At 41.2% G+C, this 24219-nt stretch overlaps 1 protein-coding gene across 1 annotated transcript; it reads left to right on the plus strand.

The window, feature by feature from the left end:
• Window positions 1–403: 403 nt before the first annotated feature.
• On the plus strand, window positions 404–13317 carry CD40LG (CD40 ligand; the record flags this gene model as incomplete). The annotated part of the gene is made up of 5 exons (XM_081115279.1): window positions 404–559; window positions 2426–2557; window positions 7735–7789; window positions 9775–9837; window positions 12621–13317. The coding sequence occupies 5 exons, from the start codon at window positions 404–406 to the stop codon at window positions 12995–12997; spliced, it is 783 nt and encodes a 260-aa protein (XP_080971405.1). The 3' UTR covers window positions 12998–13317.
• Window positions 13318–24219: the final 10902 nt, after the last annotated feature.

The raw sequence follows: 24219 nt of genomic DNA on the forward strand, positions 1-24219 counted from the left end.
AGTAAGAACGAAAATGAAATATGTCTGTTACTGGTGGATTAATTTATCACTTTCCTTGAAACTGGTGAACCCCAAAAGTTAGACAGCAATTGGAAAATACTGCCATTGTCTGTTGAGAAGTCTATGACATTTCAAGGCAAGAATGAATGTATGGAAGAAGTTCTTTACTAACAAAAGGGAAAGCCTGGAAGTGAATGATATGGGTATAATTTAAGAAAGAAAAAAAAACCTTTACGTAACGTTTTTGCTGGGAGAGAAGACTACGAAGCACATTTTCCAGGAAGTGTGGGCTGCGATGATTGTATGCTCTTAACTAATTCTGAGTAAGGTGGCCACTTTGACAGTCTTCTCATGCTGCCTCTGTCACCTTCTCGAGCAGAAGATATTTCAATTCTAACACAGCATGATCGAAACATACAGCCAACCTTCTCCCCGACCTGTGACTAGTGGACCACCCGTCAGTATGAAAATTTTCATGTATTTACTTACTGTTTTTCTTATCACCCAGATGATTGGGTCCGCACTTTTTGCTGTGTATCTTCACAGAAGACTGGACAAGGTAAGATGAAATCTTTATTAACTAAATTTGGGGTCTTCAATTTCTGGGTTGGTTGGTTTAGCTCTACTCAAATGGTGGACAATGGTAAGAACCAAAACCAATAAATAGTCTTGTGGCATAATGTTTGTGCCTAGTGAATGAAATCTCATATTCTTGTCTGTGGTCAAGAGCTTGGACTCTGGAGTCAGACTGCCTGTGTTCAAATCTTGACTCTAGTCTACCCTCTACTAGCTCTGTGATCCTAAGCAAGTTATTTTACATTTATATCCCTCAGTTTCCACATCTGAGAAATTGGAATGATAATGGTATCCATTTCATTGATTAAATGAATTTAGCCTTATAACGAGCTTAGAACAGAGCCTGGCACAAAGTAAGCATTATGTAGGCATTGCGTATAATTGTTTGCTAAAGTTTTGTTTAAAAAGTAAACTACTTTTTATCATGCAAACAATTTTTTTAATTTTAAATTTCCAACTACAGAAGGAGAATATAAATTTGAGCTCAAATTTCATAGTGCTTCATATTAACATAGATATGGATAAATCCCAGAATTTTCCTTTTAGTAAAAGTGTATAATTGGTCAAATTCTGATTGTAGTTGCAAGTTGCAAATTCTGATTGTAGTTGCATTCTCTGTATAATTGGTAAAATTCTGAATGTAATCTAAGATGTTTTACATTGTTTGGTTAGACTTATAGAAGCAAAAGAGTAGAGTAATTTAGCAGGTTGTTTTGCATACTTAGGAAAAGGTAACCATTAGGATTTATCCTGTTTTGTTGCGCCTATCCACTTTCATTGAGGGGAATCATTGGCGGTGTTGACAAAATATCAATCATAAACAAAAAGGAGAAATTTGATCAATTATCCTAAAAGTTTGAATGTGGAAATTGAGGATGTACAGTATCTGGAGACTGTATTTTCTCAGGATTATTTAAGTATCTTTTATTGAAATGCCAACCTAGATTAAGGCCATGTGGTTTTCTATCAGAATAAAGTGGGGCAGTGATGTTTGAGGTAATTCAATGGGTTACTCAAATTTTAGCTTTCACTGCTGAGAAAAAAAGGGGGTGGTTTTGGTCTGGTTGTGTTTGGCCTAATGGTCTCTGCCAATCAAAGCCTGGACATAAGCTTATACTCTACAGGGTAAATATTGACCTGGGTAGACTCAAATTTAATGTATCATTTAGGTGTGCTCTTAATATCAGTGACAGTCACCGGCTAATTGCATCTTGTTTTGAATCCTAATATTTAATCTTAAAACAAGAAAACGGCAGAGAATTAGTTGATTATACAAGTGAATTCCATACATTCCAAGACATTGGAAAATAAAATATCTTGTTAACTTTGGAAATGAAAGATGATTCTTTAAAAATTCAAATGTTTTCTGCAAATACTAAAGTTAAAAAGAGAGAGATGTAATTAGAACTCGAGTTAATTGACACACATTGCAAATTAACATCTTCATCACAAACACTAAAATGAAGTGGGAAATTTTCTCAGTAGAGAAATGTTTGCAGACTCTTTATAATGAGTGATCACTACTGGAGCAATGAGGAATATGACAATTATAGAATGTTGCTGCTATAATACATTTTAAAATTTACACTTTGTGATTAAATTGTATTAGAATAGCTCTGATTTCCACCTAGAGTTACAGATAATCTGACATTTTAGTTGCTGGCTTTTGTAGATTTTTTGAGCTGTTAATACCAAATACCAATAATTCAGTGTACCTTTTTATTCCCCATGCATATCTGCAAAAACCCTCCTCCTATTGTTGATGCTGTGGAAATGAATGTAGCAGCAGACATCATCAGTGCCATTCTTTAGAATTACATGTCTCATGTCCCTGTTATTTTACAAATAGATAGAAGATGAAAGGAATCTTCATGAAGATTTTGTGTTCATGAAAATGATACAGAGGTGCAACAAAGGAGAGAAGTCCTTATCCTTACTGAACTGTGAGGAAATTAGGAGCCAGTTTGAAGCCTTCGTCAAGGTAAGGAGCTCAGTTGTTGGTAAAAGTGTCATTGAACAGTTTTAGTACTTCTGCTGGGAAACTGAAACATGACAAGGTAAAAGCTTAAACATTTGTTATTTATACATACATAGTATGAGTATAAAAAAAAGAAAAGAAAAAAATGAAGCCAAAATCCTATGTTAAAAGGATATGGTAATTTAGAAGTGTTCATTCATAGGAATGTTCTTGAGAAGGACAAAAAAGACTTTCTTAGGGAAAAAACACACTTTCATGAACACATTCACACATACATATAAGCTTATATTTGCAGCTGCCTCTGGGAAAATTTTGAAGTACACCAAGCTTGTTTTTTGCATTTTCTTATCTTCCCATCCAAATCTTGATGCCTTCTCACTGTGCACCCATTTTCCAGAGAAGTGATAACCATTTGCTGCTGCAGTGTTGGCAGGCCACAGATTAAGATATTGCCTTTACTGGAGTTCATAGAGACTTTTAAAGATGGATACATTCTAACGTGGCATGAAGGAATGTTTCTCTTATGATGGAATTCCAAGTGCCATGAAAGTTAGATCTTTTCCTTTTATTGTGAGGAAAGGTGTGGGGAATGGATAATAGACCTTCTCAGTGCCGCTCAAACCAAACACCTTGTAATACCACTTGCTCATGAAACCAGTTCACTCTAAGGCCAATAAAAAGGTACACTGAATATTGGTATTTGGTATTAACAGTTCAAAAAATCTAGGGCCTGGGGTAGAGAGAACTTGAAGCTTTCTAGACCAGAAACAGGTTGGTACCCAGCATGAAGTCATATAATGGGTACCTAAAATAATTTTTAGAACATTCATTGAGGCTGTACCTACAACATTAATTCCATCCTCATAGACAAAAGATCTAAGGGCTTTTTCTCTTGAAGCAGAATATCACAGATTCTTTCTACCTGTTTCCCTATAAGAACACTAAGTCATATACCTTTAGCCCTCAGCCCACTTTGGGGTCATGAATAAGAGGCACCATTCCACATTGAAGGCAGTTCTGTGCCAGGTGGGTAGGTATTAGGGTAAACCAAGAGGAATTAGTGCTCATATATGGATGATGTGTTATTTAACCCGGGATTGAAGGGCTTAAGATCTTACTTCTGAACTTATTCCTTTCCTCCTATATTGTCCCAGATTTGTAATTTAATCTAGTAGTGAAGACTCTAAGACAGTGGTTCTCAACCTTCCTAATGCCGCGACCCTTTAATACAGTTCCTCATGTTGTGGTGACCCCCAACCATAAAATTATTTTCCGTTGCTACTTCATAACTGTAATGTTGCTACTGTTATGAATCGAAATGTAAATATCTGATATGCAGGATGTATTTTCATTGTTACAAATTGAACATAATTAAAGCATAGTGATTAATCACAAAAACAATATGTAATTATATAGGTGTTTTCCGATGGTCTTAGGCGGCCCCTGTGAAAGGGTCATTCGACCCCCAAAGGGGTCGCGACCCACAGGTTGAGAACCACTACTCTAAGACCTTCCTTATTTCTGAGCCATCTAAGGGAATTAGAATGCAGCTCAACTCTGTTGCTGGCTTTTAGGTTCTTTATGCTAATCTAGGTTTTATGTAAAGACTCCTAAATTTTTATTTGTAAGGCGTAGAAATGAATTTATTTTCTGGTTCTTTGAGGCTTCTGGCCAGTATTACAGGGTACTGGTAGGTGTTGCAAATTTAAATGTAAATAAAGCCACTTTCAGAACAATGGTTAATAATCCCAATAACGTGTATAATGTGCTCACTGCGTGAGCCAACTTCGACATTTTGTAATTATGTGATCAGTCTTACATAGTTTTCTCCTCACAGTCCCTCCAAAGGCAGTGACACTGGCTCTTGCTTTATTGATCCTCTCTTCCTTACTGACAGTTTTACAGTTGAACTGCCAATTCCTCGTGGCTTTATTTCAGGTCAGATATGTAAAGATTCCCAAATCAACTACCCAGGATAGAAGTAAGAAAAACAGCTGGTTTGGTCTCTCTGCTTATGCTTACATAAAAACACACACACACAAAAAAACAAACGAGAAATGAACAAACAAAAAGACAACAGCAACAAAACACACAACAGCTCCAAAGTTTCATATTCTAAAAAGGCAGAACCTCTTGGGCACATAAACTGGGGCTCCTGACATACGATAGAGGAAGCCCAGTGCCTCTACTGCAGTAGGGGTGGAATCTGAGTCAATGTCATCTGTACCTATGATATGCATGATGGTGAGACACAAAGTCCTCCACAAATTCAATCCTCCTCCAATGACTGAACCCCACTCCAATATCCATCCACCCAAATTTCTCATTCTAGAACAATATTTTGGACTTTTTTTAACCTAACAGGTCAGCTACATAATAACCCCAAATTAAACTTTTATATTCTTAGCTAACATTAGCAGTCTTTCTGGGTCAGAATCTGAATGGTCCAGAACAACCTAGGGTTTGAATTTTGAGTACTGAATCATAGAACTTGAAGAGGTCTTAGAAATCATCAGATCTAATTATCAATACAGAACTTTAATTTTCTCCTCACTGTCCCTGCCAAGTTGTTCCCCAATTTCTGTTTAAACACCTCTAATAACAAGGAACTCATCTACTGAAGCAAGTAGCACCACGCTGTCACTTTGGTGGGATTATGTTAGGGTAGTGGAGGCAGCATCATGAATAGTGTAATTTCACATTAAAACTTACTACTCACACCCTCCCCAGCTTGGCTCAGTGGATAGAGCATCAGCCTGGGGGTTGAAGGGTCCTGGATTCAATTCCAGTCAAGGGCATTTGCCCGGGTTTCAGGATCGATCTCCAGTAGGGGGCATGCAGGAGACAGCCGATCAATGATTCTCTCTCATCATTGAGGTACTCTCTCTCTCACCCTCCCTTCCTCTCTGAAATTAAATTAATAAATATATTTTATAAAAAACTTTCTACTTATGCCCTGGCCAATTTGCTCAGTGGTTAGAGTGCCAGCCAGTGCACTGAAGGGTCACAGGTTTGATTGCCAGTCAAGAGTACATACCTCGGTTTCAGGTTTGAGCCCTGGCCCCAGTCAGGGTTTGAGCAGAAGGCAACTAATCAATGTGTCTCTCTCACCTCTCTCTTTCTCTCTCTCTCTCTTCCTTTCACCCTCTCTTAAAAAAAAAATCAATGGAAAAAAATATCCTCAGGTGAGGATTTTTTTAAAAAAAAATTACTACCCACCCTACACCGTGTTAGAATGATTAGTTCCATGATTGCCCACCAATTCCTGAGATGTCTTTAATAGTGTCAAAGCATTTTTTTTAAGTTAAAGGTTAATCTGCCCATACCTGCCACAAGAGTTCCCACTGAGAGAGAAATAACTAATCCTAGATTTTCTGAAAGTCAGCTTTAAAAAGTCTTTCAGTTGAGGTGGGGTGTAAAGCAAGAAAAAATGCTCTGGGGCATGTGGCTGGGGGAAAGTTCTCGGAAAGGCAAGGTTGGGTGCATAAAAGGCAAACTTTGCTGACTTCACATTCTCATCTTGTCTGGGCCCTGACACCAATGCAGCCACCTAGCTTGAAAGTATCTCAACCTCCATCATCACACTCCATTTTTTGAAAAGCCCTAAATACTCATTTGTTTACTTGTTATCTCACAAACATTTTCCTGTTGCCACACTTTCACAGTGCCACACTTCAGCTCAAGTGGAAAGTTGATGCTCTGTGACCTACGTGAGCTTTTCAAGGTGCAGGTTCTTCTTTTCTTTTAATTTTTTTAAAAAAAGTTTATTTTAGAGAGTGAAGGAGAGAGAGAGAGAGAGAGAGAGAGAGAGAGAGAGAGAGAGAGAGAGAGAGAGAATCAGTTGTCTCCGATCAGGGATGGAACCTAGGTATGTGCCCTGACGGAGAATCAAACCTGAGACCTTCTAGTACGATGCTCCAACCAACTGAGCCACCACACTGGCCAGGGAGAGGTACAGGTTCTTTTAACTTATACCCTCACATCTGGCAACTGAGCTGAGTCTATAAGAAGACAATCGATAGTTACAACACTAATTCCTTCTAGTGGAGGAATGAAAGGGAAGAGCCCTGTATAAAATTGATTCTAGTAATGGGAAGGAGCCCAAGACTGATTATTACAAGATGTGAAAATACTACTGTCTTCCTTTCTTGTGTTTAGAGTACAGGGTGATGATTTGAGTTAAACCTGGCCTATGAATGTGATCTCACAGTTTTGACTCTTCACTTCAGCCTCAGACTCCTTGGGTGACCTCATGCCAGCCAGTTATGCCTTTGAGGCCTTTTATTCAGTATCTTTAAAATGGCAGCAGTAGCCTTTATTATCTTCTGACCTGTGTTGGTTGCTGTCCCTGTTATACTCTTTAAGTACCTCTAACTTTCCTTCAGTTGCCAAGTGAGAAGAAACCCCTAAAGAAGTGTTGCATTTGCCTTTGAACATCAGAAGCATTGGGAGATGGCCTGTGTTTCCTATATACATGCTGATTATTCTAAACACAGGGGTTGGCAAAAGTAGGTTTACAGTTGTGAGTAGTTGAAACACAGTTTATTATTGTATTATTATTTATTAATTATTATGTTATTTATTTGTATTATAACTGTAAACCTACTTTTGCCCACCCATGTACATGTAGGCCACACAAGGGCACACCACCAGCAACAAGAGAATCTCCTCAGCCCACTGAAACAACAAAATAAAAAATGTTGAGATTTCTTCCCACAATCAAACTTACTGTTACCATTTTCTGGGAGATTTCAGACAAATTTTATTCTAATAGATATACACCAGGCTTTATGTTTAATAACATTCTATATACCAATTCCCAGGGTAGAAACATTTCCCCATTCAACATTATTTGCAAATGCATGTCAAAACCAGGGAGGTTGGGGTCATAGGAAGAGTCAGCATAGTAGCCTCTAGTCTAGAGAGAATGCTGGAATGAAGATAATGAAGACCAGATTCTGCTTCCAGGTCTACACTTCAGTTTTCTGAGCTGTCAGTTCATCTGTCAGAGCCATTGGCTCCCAATCAGTATGATATTAATGACAGGATCTAAGTCTATATGATAATCCTTACTAGAAACAGGCAGCAGAGTAAATATTGATACCAAATTGAATAATACCTCTAAAACCCCACAGAAGAGACCCTGTTAAAATTATCTTTTGCAATGATTCTTATTTCAGGATATAACGGGAAATGAAGTGAAGGAGAAAGAAAAAAACTTTCAACAGCAAAAAGGTAGGTTGCTATTTACCAATTTCTATGCATACTTAAAAACTAAAAGGAAGCTTTATAAGGCTGATTATATTGAGTAACCCAGTGTTGTATCAGGGAACTTTTAGCCTTGGAAATAAAACTGGAACACAATCAGATGGGTTCCTTTAATGCTGACAGTACCAAGTATGAAGAAATTCCATTATTTTCAATACCTTGATCAAAGCAACCATACCACCTAAACAGGATAAGATGATAAGAAAATCATCATTTGGTAGCAGTGGCATTCACTGCTCAATAAGTTTTTGATGGGGAACCATGGCCAGTGGAGCCTCTGGAATCAAGGAATGAGTCAATGTGACAATATTCTATTCTTTGCCTTGTTCTTGATATGAGAGTATCTGGAACATCTCATGGTTTGAAGGGGTCTTGATGGTTTTCAAATCCAACACCACAACCAGGGCACAAATCTCCTTCACAACAGCAATGACCATCTGACCTGGCCTCTGGTAGAATATGCTTAGGCACCTTCTATCTCATAAAGCAGCCTGGCTCGTCTTTGAATGAGTTTAATAATTATAATAAGTTTACTATATTACCTGAGAGAAGTGTTTTCTCCTCTGGAGTTGAATTTTGTTCCTGTAATCTCCACTCACTGGAACCAGTTCTGCTCTATGGGGCCATATGAAACAAAGTATAATTCCTCTTCTACACAGCAGCTGTCCAGATGTTGAAAACAGTAATCATGGAAGCCTTTTCTTCTCCAAGCTAAACCTACCAAGTACCTTCCACTCTTCCTCTTATGATCCTTTCCATACCCTTTCCTTTCCTAGATACCTCCTTTTCTGGATGACTCCCTAATTTTCCCTGTTCCTCTTAGAATATAACATAATAACTCCTGGAGTGACCTGAGTATCAGAAAGATGAAAAGTTGGTAGATGGATGTTTTTAGAGAGACTATTATATCACAAAGTCAGTGAAAATGATGGTATGGGTTTTGTAAATTTAATACACACAAATGCATATGCCCATACAGGGTCGGGCAAAAGTAGGTTTACAGTTGTGAGCACATAAAACACAGTTTTTCTTGTATTATTATTTATTTATTATATTATTTTCCATATGTCCAACTGTAAATCTACTTTTGCCCCCACCCTGTGCATACAGAAATACAGATACTGTTTTCTGAGGCAAAGAGCATACTCAGAGCCTGCTTTAATTATTGGTCTAGATGCAAAGGGTGATCTGATTTCCATGAAGGTTTTGTCTTTAGAATGACTCTAAGATATATTGAGTTGAACCATGTTATCTATTAAGTACAGTAAAAGTTGAGGAAACAGTTCATGTGGAGGCTGAAGTTAATCATACAGGCTGCCTAGCAGTCTTCAGAAAAATGATAAACTTAACAAAACTTGTAATTTAGGTCATGCAATTTGACTAAATATTTATAAGGCATTTACAGAGTGTCTGACACCAGACTCATTACTGGACAAAAAGAAACTTCCACACAATCTTTGCACCTAGGCAATCAGCACATCTAATTAAAAAGCAAGCCTTTTACATAAGAAACAATTAAAGATAGATACAATTGTTTGGCCAATTAATTGGCCAAATCAGGTAACATAAGCATCTTACTAGCTAATTGTGCAGACATGACCTTGGGGCCCACTAACATTCCCAATGGATGGAAGTTGTTCCTAAAAGCAAGACTCAAAGTATATTTTAATGCAGACCAGTACTTTTAGCCTGTATCAATCTATGTGAAATGGAGTTGAGTACTGAACAACTATAAGAAAAATAGAATCAGTGGAATTAGCCAATTCAATCATTCAGATTTTTTAGAAACCAACTTTTTCCACTGTGAGAAGGATTTCAAACCATTCTACCCTTACTTTTACATAACCTATTTAAACACAGCCTCTATTACACAGATGTGGAACTGAACCAAAAGCTCCATGGGCAGTTTTGCATTACTTTGGCCTGACAGTTTGTTTTTTGCTTCATTGTAGGTGATCAGGAACCTCAAATTGCAGCGCATGTCATAAGTGAGGCCAGTAGTAAAACAGCATCTGGTAAGTCCAAAAGCATCTGAGCATCAGCTATCCAAGGGGGAAGGCTAGGATACTGATGCAATGCAGCCAAATGATTACGTTCCTCTCTTCCTCTGGGGCCTAATCTACAAACCTACTCATACACCTCTTACATGTTCTCCTTTGTCTTCAAAGTGAGCTCAAATGTAAAGATGGGACTTGAAGGGAGAAAAGGAGGTGGGAAGCAATAACGATGTTCTCATTATGTTCTTGTTTAATGGCTGATTCTAAATGATGAATTACTGGGTGAAGAGACCATTATTCTGACAGCATAGAAGAGATGGCAGGTAGTGACTTGACTGTGAATGTCCCTCATACTAACCCTTCTTCACTGTGTGTAAATGGGCCTCAGGGGCATTTCCTGCCATCTGTCAATTGATGTATGTTACCCCAGCCTTGCATGGGGGCCAACCTCAAGGAAATTAAAAGGTAAAATCATTTTTCAAAGATCAGTAGGTGCCAGGATGTTAGATTTTCCAATGAAGTAACAACAGACAACATACTGTAATCTTTTCAACTCTGAATGACTTTATTTCCATATACGTTCTGCCATTGTTCTAGCCCTTAGATCTTTTTCCCAAATCTGTACCTCCTGATAGCTGGTGCTGGAGAATGTGTCACATCTGATAAATGGATGGAAACACACACGCTAGCATAAAATCCCCCATTTACATAAATGCAGTCTGAAAGCATCAGAGAAGTCTTTGAAAAATTCAGCACAGTGCTCTGGAATGGAGTTCTAAAGAGTGTGTGTTTGAGAGAAAAAGAGAGATGAGGAAAAAAGGAGAGGAGAGGAGAGGAGAGGAGAGGAGAGGAGAGGAGAGGAGAGGAGAGGAGAGAAGAGAGGAGAGGAGAGGAGAGGAGAGGAGAGGAGAGGAGAGGAGAGGAGAGGAGAGGAGAGGAGAGACAGCCTCATTTCTAAGGTGCGATTTCGATTTCTTAGTGGTTATACATGGTTATCGTGAATCATGGTATGGGAGTAAGAGCAGTGGATAAGGAGTTTTGAACACTGAGGCTCAAGAACCATGACTACCACTTGCTGGGTGACCTTGGGCAAGTCTCTTTACCTACACAGCAATTTCCTGCCTCACTTCACACAGTGACTCTGAACATGAAATCAGCTAATGTCGAAAAACATTGTACTGTCAAGTGTTATACAAATGTAAGGTGACATTACTTAGCTTTCTTCACTGTAATTTAGATGTCACAAAGGTGACATAAAGTCCTTCATTAATACCAGTATTCCCACAATATTTAATAATTCTTCCAAGTACCCCTTTCTTATAAAATACACTTACACATAAGAGAATATCACAACTATATTGACATATCCAGGGTGGCCATCCACATGACACCTTCTCATCCAGATTGGATAACAGCAACAGAGATGCCTCCTCAAAAATAGCTTCCCATTTGTATATAAATCTTTGCCCTTGTATATATCTCATGATGTTCAGATTCTGCTAAAAGGACCATTATTGGTATTGGCCCTAGTATATTTTATGGTCTGCATCACAGTAGGTTCCCAGAGGACCAGGTGAGAAAAAAGTAACATTCCTCCCCCTACCCCAGCCCCAAACCTCTAGTTCGTACTTGCTCATGCTGCTGCAGATTTGACCTACATCCCACAGCAAGGCTGAAAATTAGATTATGACTTATAAAAATAAACTTAGTGGATGAAAAGATAGGGAACCTGCACTTTTTTTCTCAATTGGTCCAAAAGTGAAAACATCATAATAAAGTACCATTTCTGAAGTGGTCTGGAGGGACAAAAAATCAGACATTTCAGGTGCCTTTTTTATATTAAAGGATGAGTCCTAACAGGTTGGATCTTGCACCCTGATAGGCCTAAGACCACCAAATAGGATTTTTTTTAAAGCTCAAGGAAGCAAATACATTAATACTTTTACTTCTCTCCAACCCCCACCCAGCAATCTAACTCTCTATGGGAGCTGAGATTTGAAATCAGGTGCACACACTACTTTGAACCCACTCAACATCTCAGCCGAGAAAATGGCACACTGTTGGTGGGTACTCTGGTTTAGCCACAAGAGTACATGTACTTTCAAGTTGGTGGCGCCCACTACAATGGGAGATCAAAACACATAGTGAAATGACAGGTTTATTTTCATACTTCCTTGCCTAATTTTAGTCCTTGCTGTGGGAGGCAGGTCAGGTTTGCAACAGCTTGATCAGGTCGGAAGAAATGGGGTCTTTCCTTTTCTCTGTGCAGAGGCTGAGCTAGATAGACCAGCAATTCTTTGACTTTGTAAAATTTAAGGAAAGGAATAAATAAATATTAATATTAGCGAGGATTTTGCTTGAATATTTTGGAATGCATAATTTATGATGTGTAATTTTGAAATCATTCACACTTTCTGAAGTTCAAGGACAAATCAGCTTTAAGAACTCTAAAGGGAGAAGGAAACTCACTGTGCTCTGTTTATTTAATTTTCACAAGTCTCTAAAATGTGCTGTAATATTAGCCCAGTGTTGCAGATGAGAAACTAAAACTCAGAGATAGATTTGCCTGTGCTTGAATAAAGCTTGGATTGGAACCAAGCTTCATTTGACTATAAAGCCCGTGCTAATTTGTCAGCCATAGCTCCTTCATAGACTTAAGGCTGAAAGGGTCCTTAAAAGTCCCTATTGCCCCAAACTTCCATTCATATATGAAATTAGTGTCAACATTAAACTATGTTTTGTTAGAATGTGAATCATGCTATGCTTCATCTCACCACAAATTTTTCTCCTCTCCATTACAGTTCTACAGTGGGCCCAAAAAGGATATTACACCATGAGCAACAACTTGGTAACCCTCGAAAATGGGAAACGGCTGGCTGTTAAAAGACAAGGACTCTATTATATCTATGCCCAAGTCACCTTCTGTTCCAATCGGGAAGCTGTGAGTCAAGCTCCATTTATAGCCAGCCTCTGCCTGAAGTCCACGAGTGGATCTGAGAGAATCTTACTTAGAGCGGCAAATACCCACAGTTCCTCCAAACCTTGCGGGCAACAATCCATTCACTTGGGAGGAGTATTTGAATTGCAGCCAGGTGCTTCAGTGTTTGTCAATGTGACTGATCCAAGCCAAGTGAGCCATGGGACCGGCTTCACATCTTTTGGCTTACTCAAACTCTGAACACTGTAACCTCGCAGGCTGCCGCTGAGCAGATGCTGGCAGTCTTCATAATACAGCAAAGCAGTTAAGACCACCCCCTGTTGAACTGCCTATTTATAACTCTAGGATCCTCCCCATGGAGAACTATTTATTATACACCCCAAGGCATATAGGGCTGCAATAAGTGAAATATGGGGCGGGTGAAACCCAAAGAGGCCACGTTCCCTATGAGCTTATATTCTGAAGCAGCAACCCGACTGATACAGACATCCAGAGATCCCTATGAAAAGACAAGGCCATTATGCACAGATTGAATTCTGAGTAAACAGCAAATTATTAGCCAAGTTAGTTTTTTAGTTTTGTTTTGCCTGCAGTGTCTTTCAGTGGATAATGTATTTGATTTATCAGTGAAGATACATAAGGGAAACAAGGAGCCTCAGTTCACATTTACTTATGGTTGATTCTGGGTCCCTGTGTCACTGATGAAAGGAACAGGCTCTAGAAAGTCTAATGCAGTGGAGAACTAAAAAACTCTGTCCCCCCACTAGCCTCCCTGACACTCATTTATTCTCTCTCTCTCCCCCCCTTCCCTCCCTCCCTCCCTCCCTCCCTCCCTCCCACCCTCTCTCCCTCCTTCACAGTGTGAGACTGTTGCTAATCAGTTATCTTATTTCAACCTTGTTCCTATCTCCACCACTGTAGATGGGAGGGGGAGCAGAGAGAACAGCTCTGAGCCTGCCCACTCCTCAAGAAATGAGTGTATTTAAAGGAAATCTATTGTATCTACTTGCAGTCTCCACTGTTTCCTGGGTGAACTTGTCTTTATCCTGTTATTTATTTTTTAATAATAAAAATCCCTTAACATTATTGTTGTTATTTAGACCTGAAGCTTAGGCCAGGTTTGGGGAGGAGGAATCATTTGGAGGGAATTTTCCTAACCTTTGTGATGTGTTCATAAACTAGATAAACTTGGTTTTCAAGCTTATTGCACCACAAAATATCACTCCCTGATAGCCTGTCATAGCCTTTTATAAATGACATGGAAGCTTACTCAGTGAAAAAACAATCTGGGTTTTTATTTCCAGCTTGCTCTGGAGAGGTTTCAAGGAATTGAAGAGAGACTTTTTTTTTTTTAATCACGGCTAAGTGAAGCTGGAGGGAGGGCCTTAAATGAGAAACAGTTGTTTATCTTTTTAATAGCTGTCTAGGTGGTGCCAGCTTAGGCAAGAGGATATAGTGCTGGGACAGCTGGGGGGAAATATCAGTCCTCAGTCTTCCACTGAAGTCAAGGGGGCTATTCCTTATCACCTCTAATTGAGGAATTTTCATGTAAGAAACCCAGAGTACCTTTTGTCTTTATTGACAGAGTGCACTGCTTAAGACAAACACCACATGTTCAAGCAGAAAAGTATTACTGTAGAAAAAATAAAGGAGAATGAGGAGAGGTGGGGTCAGCTCTTGGCCACTGCCCCTACTCTTCAGTCCTATGGACCACACACAGTCCCTTCTTGGCTGAGTGACTTTGAACACTTTAGAGCATGACTTTCTAACACAAGGCCAAAATCATGCTAGACAAACTTTTTCCAATGAGAAAATTTTGGTATGAGCAGGGGTGACATTTATTAATTCAGGGTCTTAGTTAACAATATGTTCACAGTAGGGATGGACAAGAGGCATTACCTCTTTAGTATGGTTCATAGAAAGGGAATACAGGTACAGCCTGAACATATCGTTTATAATATTTACTAGAGGCCTTGTGCACGAATTCGTGCATGGGTGGGGTCTGGCCAGCCTGCCCAGATTGGGGCCGATTGGGCCAGGCCAGCCAGGCGTAGGGGCCACAGGTGGTTGGCTAGCCAGCCCCGGCACTAACCGGGGGGGGGGGGGGGGGGGACAGGATCCAGGAGAGGGCCGGCCAGGGGGAGGGGCTACGGGCAGTTGTCCAGCTGGCCCCACCCCCTGGTAGATCTCCTGGTTGAACTCTCAGTCAAATTCCCAGTTGAGGGGACAATTTGCATATTAGCCTTTTATTATATAGGATATACTCACATCCTCTGATCTAAATATTGCCCCTGCACTTTACTTCACTTTCTTCTTCTTTGGAAATCATTATCATCAGACTATCTCTACCTCTAGTAACCAAGTTGGTAATAGTATCTGTTATTAGAAGGAATGCTATTGATACAAAACTACATTTTCTAGGCTATCGCCTCTGTTCCCATGCTTTCCACCACCCTCTAAATGCTGCCTGTAATAGCTACAGCCCAGAGTTTTCCCCTAAGCTTCAGCTTCAAATAGCTAATTGCCTTCAGCCTCTCAGACTGCTTCTTTATGAGGTCACCTTATACTTCGCAAGAACTCCAGGTCCCATCCTTCATCCTCTTCTCTTCCTGTGCTACAAGATCACAGTGGGTTGTCTCCCCCTAACGCTTCATGTGTTTAACTACCATCTTTATGTTACTAATGTCACTCTGTGAGCCCTGACTGTCTAAATCTCCAAATGGTGGGCCCAGGCCCTCAAACCCAACACATCCAAATGAAACTCTTGATCTTTTCCCCTATACAATGTGATCTACTTTCAGTGCTTCCTATTCTGGTGAATGATGGCCTCATCTATACTTGAACATTTTCACAATTGTTCCAATAAATGCTGAAAACTTGAGTACATTTCTGATCTACCTATACTATTCTGATCATAAATTATCTAATTTAATTCCATTTTTATAAACATGTCACTTCTGCATTCCATCAAAATGGGGGAGAAATGCTTAAAATTACCAATAATTTTATTTCCAGATAGAGAAAATGAACAAAGTACAAAGCATTACTATCTTTGTTACTTGGTAGGACATAAATGTCTACAAAATGTAAACTGTTCCTGCCCAGCTGGCTTGGCTCAGTGTTTGAGCATTGACCTGTGAACCAGGAAGTCACAGTTTGATTCCCGGTCAGGATGTATGCCTAAGTTGTGGGCTTGATCCCCAGTGTGGGGCATGCAGGAGGCAGCCAATCAATGATTCTCTTTCATCATTGATGTTTCTATCTGTCTCTCCCTCTCCCTTTCTCTCTAAAATCAATTAAAAAAATGTTAAAAAATGTAAACTGTTCCCTAGCAAGCTGCCAGTACAGGGCACCCAAGTTAAAGGGAAACAACATATAGACTCCTGGGCCCCAGGAGAACACTTTATGTGTTGAATTGGACTATGTCCATAGGGCCTGATACCAATGTGTTGGAAGCTGTACTGCCATAGTCCTTTAGAGCAGTCTGAAGTATTGTGAGACATAGAAACATGGAAAATGGAACTAATATTTTATTATGTTCTTTTTCTCTGTGAATCATATCTCCATTTTAAGAAACAAAATCAGGAATACTAATTGTAGTGTAGTGGTTAAATCTGGATTCAGAAAGAGTCTTAATCTAGGATTCACTATTTACCAACTTTATAACCATAGGTAAGTCATTTTACCTCCTGTGGGCCTCAGTGCCTTCATCTGTAAAGTGGGGATGATAAGAATACCTGCTTTGCAAAGCGTATGAGGATTTGATGATCATTCATAGAAACTTCCCAGCAGAGTCTGCTCTCTGGAGTGATCTATATAGTGATCTATAAAGAGCACTAAGGTGGTGTCAGCACACCAGTCTGCACTCAGGAGTGCATGTAGATAGAGTGGCATCTTAAAATGGTTGAAACCTCTATGACCAAGGAGAATGCCTGGCAGCCCAGGTACACATAAAAGGCCTTGCCTATGTAGTAGACCAAAAACCTAATCCAATTTGAAGCAAAGTAAAAGTAAAAAATAAAAAAAGAGGCAAGATTAAAACATATACCTAGCATTAGAGTAGATCTGTGGGTAGTGAAAACTCCTTCTTATAGTTTCATTGTTGAAAAAATTTAACCATTTGAGGCTTAGGGTTGCCAAATTTTATAGTAAGTTTCAGCAGTTCTATATTTAGGAAGATTTCTTTTAAAAATCTCTGATCATTGATTTCCACTCTGAAAGACATGCACACACAAATCTACCCCTTCCATACCATAGTCCTCTGAACAATGCCAATAGGCAATTCAACAACTCTCAAAAAAAACCTAGTTAAATATATAGTTGTATTCCATTCTGCATTCTTGAAGTTCCACTGAGGTATAGCTAAAATTTTTCCTGTTAATGTAACCTTACCTAAAGTTCAATAGTTTTTGGTCACAAACTATATTCCTATCTCAGGTACTTCTCTGACTATAAACCTCTTTGGAGTCCAATGTACAACTTTTAACACATCTTAGATTTCACTCACATTTCCTGTTACTAGGAGTTAAAATTTTTTTAATTAAATTTACTGGGGATATATCGGTTAATAAAATTATACAGGTTTCAGGTATGCAATTCTATAATACATCATATGTATATTGTATTGTGTGTTTACCACTCCAAGTCAATTCTCCTTCCATTACCATTTATCCCCCCATACCCTTTCTACCTCCATTCACCCACTCATACAACATCGATTGGGGTTATAGGTTCTCTGCTAGACACGAGATGAATATAACACAGTTCCTTCCCTCAAGTAGATTACAATCTTTTGTATAGCAGGTGTGCAAACGTTTAAAGCCTAATGTCAATGCTGCAGCAGGGGTCAGGACCAGCTTTACAAGGAACACACAGGAAGGACATGTAATTTAGATAAGCAGGGGAAGGCAGGTGTAAGGAAAGGCTTTCCAGGAGAGGTGGCACAGACTGAATCTTGAAGGATATTGCAGGGAGGAGGAGCCATAGGGAGGAAAGGAGTCGCAGAGGGAGAGAGCAAAACATGTAAAAACATAGAGGTGTGAAAATGGATAAAGGATTTAGAGGAGTAGGCAGGAGGAGTCAGCACACAGAGGGCCTTGTGTGAGAACAAATCTCTTGATGTATAGGCCAAATAGCACATTCTGAAGCCCAATCTAGGAAGAGGCTCTGTGCTCACATGGCAGAAATAAACTGTCCTATAGCCTGCTTTCCAAGAGGGGCTTGCTCTACAGCATCTTGCACTACAATGTGGGTGAGGCAGCCTGCAGTGCATGTCCTGGGAAAGGTGACAAGGAGGTTGGGTTACAGACTGGATCCTATACTAGTAGGCTTTGAGGTTGCAGAAAACTTAGAAACCCAGCTGACTTCTGCTATTGGAACTAAGGCAAGTTTTCATAATTTTTTGATACAAATAGCAGAGGCCTGAAATTATTTGGAACATTTGCTCATTCAATACATAATTACTGAGTCTGGACTATGGGCTCAACCTGTATCAGGCCCTGAATTTACTGGATCAAAGGTGTCAATCCCTCTTTTTATTTTTTTTTAATTTTTTTTTCAATCCCTCTTTTTAAAGTACTTGACATTTAGTGTGGAAAGAGATACAAGCAAATAAAGTGCAATGTGATGACTGATCAAAGGGGGTTTTCGGAGTCTGGATTCCCTGAGAAGGGAATGCTTGAGATGACTTTTAAAAATTTTTATTTAAAAATTATGTCAAACCTCCATATTGTTTTTCACAGTGGCTGCACCAATCTGCATTCCCACCAACAGTGCAGTAGGGTTCCCTTTTCTCCACATCTTAGTCAGCACTTGTTTGTTGATTTATTAATGATAGTCATTCTGACAGGTGTAAGGTGATATATCAAGTTGAAAAATAAGAATAGTATCAGTAAGAAGTGTATCTTTTTGCTGAATTATTTGAGAGTAAGTTCTGTACATTATAGCCATCACCTCTAAATACTTCAGTATGTATTTCCAAAGAAAAAAGTTCTTCTTGTTTATGACCAGAGTACAGTTATCAACTGCAGTAAATTTAACATTGATGCTGATCTCCCATTTGTATGCCAGTCTAATTAATTGATCTAATAATACCCTTTATATTATTTTTCCTTGCCAGTAAGATCCAGTCTAGGGTCAGGTATTGCATTTCGGTGACATGTCTTTTTAGTTGCCTTTAGTCTGGATCATTTCTACAGCCGTTCTTTATCTTTAATGACATTGACATGTTGAGTAACAATATCTCCCCTTTAAAATAAGAATGTTCCTTATTTTGAGTTTGTCTGATGTTTCTTCATGGTTAAATTCAGGTTATGCTTTCCTGGATGGAAATAAATATAAATGATGTTGTGTCCTTCTTAGGGTATCACATCTGGAGGCACATGGTAGCTGTTTGCCTCTCATTGTTTATGTGAATTTTGATGACTCAGTTAAGTATTGTCCAATTTCTCTACTCCATAATTACTATTTTCCTCCTTGTAACTAGTAAGCACTCTATGGGAAAACACTTTCAGACCATGCAAGTATCTTGCTCATCATCAACATTTCTTCCTATATTTAGCATCCAGTGATAATTTTTGCCTGAATCAATCTTTACTATGATGGTTTCAAAATAATGGTTTTCTGACTTCAGTATTCCTTCCACATTTACCAATCAACACTCTTCATGGTACTGTAAACAAGGGTCTTCTCTTTCTCCCCATTTACTTATTGGTATGGACTCATAAATTTATTATTTCAATGTTTTCTAATTCATTGCTGTACTTATTTTGGTGCTCAAATGTTCCCTTATTTGGCCAGTGGGTACCTGTGTCCTTATAACATGCCCCTATCATTTTTTTATTATTCTGTTACTTTCTGGAACAAAAAGATGTTCCAGGCTCAACTCTTACCTTCCCCGGCTCAGCCATAGAATCACCCATTTCTCCAAGGAGCCTTGTTTTCTTTCATCAAAGAGTAAGTGTTTAGAAACCAAGTTCTGAACACGAGCTCTGTTCATTGCTATTAGAATGTCATTGTTCTTAGGAAAGGTTTGTGAATATATATATACTAGAGGCCCATGCACAATATCATGAAATTTGTGCACTGGGGGGGGGGGGGGGGCATGTCCCTCAGCCCAGCCTGCACCCTCTCCAATCTGGGAACCCTCGGGGGATCTGGCCTAAATCAGCAGTCAGCATCCCTCTCATAATCTGGGACTGCTGGCTCCCAATTGCTTGCCTGCCTGCCAGCCTGATCACGCCCTAATCACTCCTCTGACAGCCTGATCAACACCTAAATGCTCCCCTGTCAGCCTGATTCCCCCCAACTACCCTCCCCTGCCGGCCTGGTTGCCCCCAACTGCCCTCTCCTGCCGGCTCGGTCACCCCCAACTGCACTCCCCTGCCAGCCTGGTTGCCCCTAACTGCCCTCCCCAGCTGGCCTAGTCACCCCTAACTATCCTCCCCTGCTGGCTTGGTTGCCCCTAACTGCCCTCCCCTGCCAGCCTGGTCACCCCCAACTGCCCTCCCCTGTAGGCCTGGTTGCCCCCCAACTGTCTTCCCGTGCCAGCCCAGTCACCCCCAACTGCCCTCCCCTGCCAGCTTGGTCACTCTCAGCTGCCCTCCCCTGCAGGCCTGGTCACCCACAACTGCCCCCCCTTGCTGGCCTGGTGGCCCCTAACTGCCCTCCCCTGCTGGCCTAATCTCCTACAACTGCCCTCCCCTGCTGGCCATCTTGTGATGGCCATCTTGTGGCCACATGGGGGTGACCATCTTTGACCACATGGGGAGGCCATCTTGTGTGAGGGTCAATTTGCATACTACCGCTTTATTATATAAGAAATTATATCTATATATATATATATATCCTATCTAATAAAAGAGAAACATGGTAATTAGCGTATGACTGCTACCCTTCCCATTGGCTAATCAGGGTGATATGCAAATTTACTGCCAGCCAAGATGGCGGCCGGCAGCCAGGCAGCTGATGCGAACAAGGAGGCTTGCTTGCTTCAGTGATGGAGGAAGCCAAGCTTCCCCGCCTGCCTTGCCGGCCTCTCAGCTGCACTCTAAGCAACATTGTAACAAATATAGAAGCTAAATAAAACCCCAGGCTTCAGCCAGCAGGACCGCAACATTGTTTCAAATACAGAAGGTAAACAAAGGCCAGAAACCTGCTTTCAGCAGCGGAGGTCTCATAGCTGGAGCCGAGCCTCAGAGCTAAAGCTGGCCAAGAATAAAAAATAAAGGAAAAAAGGACAGGTTGGGAGCTTCAGTCACCCACCAGCCTGAAAACGGCCCTCAGCCCCTCACCCAGGCTGGCCAGGCACCCCAGTGGGGGCCCCCACCCTGAAGGGCATGTGACCAGCTGCAAACAGCCATCATCCCTTCACCCAGGCTGGCCAGGCACCCAAGCGGGACCCCCACCCTGATCCAAGACACCCTTCAGGGCAAACCAGCCGGCCCCCACCTGTGCACCAGGCTTCTATCCTATATAGTAAAAGGGTAATATGCCTCCCAGCACCAGGATCAGTGGAGCCGTGAGGCCTCCTGGCCCCTGGAGCAGCGTGACAGGGGGCAGCAACAAAACCCCCTGATCGCCCTGCGGCTCTGTGTGTGACAGGGGGCAGGGCCACAAACTCCCTATCTGCCCTGCTCTGTTCGTGACAGGGGGGAGCTCCTCAACCCCCTGATTGGCACTGCTCTGTGCGTGACAGGGGGGAGCTCCTCAACCCCCTGATCACCCTGCGGCTCTGTGTGTGACAGGGTGCGGCGCCTCAACCCCCCATCGGCCCTGCCCTGAGTGTGACAGTGGCAGCACCCCAACCCCCTGATCCGCCCTGCTCTGTGTGTGACAGGGGGCAGTGCCCCAACTCCCCTATCTGCCCTACTCTGTGAGTGACAGGGGGGAGCTCCTCAGCCCCCTGATCGGCCCTGCTCTGTGTGTGACAGGGTACGGAGCCCCAACCCCCCTGATGGGCCCTGCTCTGTGCGTGACAGGGGGCAGTGCCCCAACCCTCTGATCGGCCCTGCTCTGTGCGTGACAGGGGGTGGCGCCACAACCTCCCTATCTACCCTGCCTTGAGTGTGACAGGGGGCAGTGCCCCAACCCCCCAATCGGCCCTACCCTGAGCATGACTGAGGGTGGCATCGCAACCTCCCAATCTGCCCTGCTCTGTGCATGACAGGGGGCAGCGCCCCAACTCCCCAATCGGCCCTGCTCTGAGCCCGATCAGGGGCTGCACCTAGGGATTGGGCCTGCCCTCTGCCACCCGGGAGCAGGCCTAAGCCAGCAGGTCGTTATCTCCCGAGGGGTCCCAGACTGCAAGAGGGCACAGGCCGGGCTGAGGGACCCCCTCTCCCCCCCAGTGCACAAATTTTTGTGCACCGGGCCTCTAATATATATATATATATATATACACACACACACACACACATACTGTCAGGCTTAGCAAATAAAAATAATTCAGGATACCCAGTTATATTTGAATTTTAGGCAAACATTGAAAAACTTAGTATAAATATAGCCCATGCAATATTTGGGACATGATATATACCAAAATATTATTTGCTGTATAGTTGAAATTCAAATTTAATTGAGCATCTTGTATTTTATTTGGCAATCATAATACATGCATACATAATACATATATGTAAATACACATATAGATGAATAGATACATATGTATATAAATTTTAGACATCATGAGTTCACATAGATACTTGAGCTGACTCTAAATGCAAAGGAAAGAATTTGCTTGATGGCAGGGATGGGAAAGGGATTCAAAGCAGAGCAAATGACATATTACAAGACTTAAGAGAAATTCAAGATCAAATTGTACTGAGTGTGGTGGGAATAGCAAGAGATTAAATTTTAAACAGACGAATGACATAATGAGATATTTTAAATAATCATTTCATGGGTACCAAAGAGACCAGACTAGAAAAGGTGATACAAGAGGCAAGGAGATATATTAGTCCAAGGGAGAGGCTACAAATGCTAAAAAAGAGAAAATAGTCATGAGAATGGACAGGAAGGAATTCAGGAGATACAATAGAGTTAAAAATGGTAAGACTTGATGACTAGAATATAAAGGGTTAATGTATCAAACTGATGGTTTCCAGGTCAGAGGGGTGTTAGGGGGATGGGTGAAAGAGGTGAAAGGATTAAGAATTACAAATTACTAGTTGCAAAATAGTCACTTGGATGTAAACTACAGCATAGGTAATATAGTCAATAATATTGTAATAGCTAGGTATGCTATCAGGGGTATACTATACTTATGAAGGGGATCGCTTCATAAGTTATATAAATATCTAATCACTATGTTGTGCACCTGAACTAATATAATATTGAATATTAACTATAATTGAAAGTTTTAAAAATTAAAAAATAAATGAAGGGTTAATGTATAAATCTATCCAAGGTTAAAGGAGGAAAAAGAATGAAGGATAATTCCTGTTTTTCTGGCGGGGGCAACTAACTGGCCAGAGATACTGTTCCCTGGGATGGGAAACTTTGGAGAAGCAGATTTGAGACTAGTAACAAGGAGTCCAGCTTTAGACATGTTGAGTCTGAGGCGTTGTTGGACATTCAAGCTGAGATGTCCAAAAGGTACCTGCATCCTGGGTCTGGAGCTCAGGAGAAAGTACAAGATAGAAAAATATGGGCACGGGGAGTTGTGTGGCTGTGGAGCTTGGAGGGGGATGTGAAGTGCCTGCCTCCCTATTGCAGGCTTGGTCAGCACCACCCGCAATGGGAGACTGTTTTGATCTGTGTTCCGAAGTCCTGGTGGATACACCCTGTTGAGCTTTCTTCTGTAATAGGGACAGCTGGATGCCATCAACTTGAACCTGCAGTGTTCTTTTCCAATGAAGCTAGAATTGGAAATTCTGGCAGAGATTGAATGGCATGGCTCTGGAGTAAGGGCCACTTTCCCCTCATTGAGTGCCTGACCGCTCTGCCCCCAAGTATGACATCCAGTAGCCTCATCTTCCCAACCCTAGTCACCCCACTATACTGAGCTCAAGCCTTTTGGAAGGACCCACTCTACAGCCTTTCTTCAGAAAAGTCCAGACACCTCAGGGAGTGGCAGAGTAGAAGATCATTGGAGGAGGACCTCAGGGAACTTTGGACCTTATATATCTGCCCCCAATTCAGAGTTAAAGGAAGACAACCTTGTACACAATTCGGCCCCTCCCATGCACACTGAGGCCCAGAAGATGCAGCCACAAACAGTGAGTAGTGTGGTAGCTCCAGACAGGTAGCCCAAGTCCAGATACACAAAATGTCTGACATCAACCTTCATGGAAACCCTGCCCAAATGGACCCAGAACTAACACAACCAGTGGTGGGCTTCAGACCACACCAGAGCTTGACCCAATTAGCCACACAGGCAGCACACCCAAAGGGTAATTCCAGCAGGCACCAGACCCTGCTAGTAACAACTCTGCCTTGGGGGGCAGCCCCTGAACAGTGACTAA

Source organism: Myotis nattereri (assembly GCF_964212035.1).
Source record: "Myotis nattereri genome assembly, chromosome: X".
Classification (NCBI taxonomy): Eukaryota; Metazoa; Chordata; class Mammalia; order Chiroptera; family Vespertilionidae; genus Myotis; species Myotis nattereri.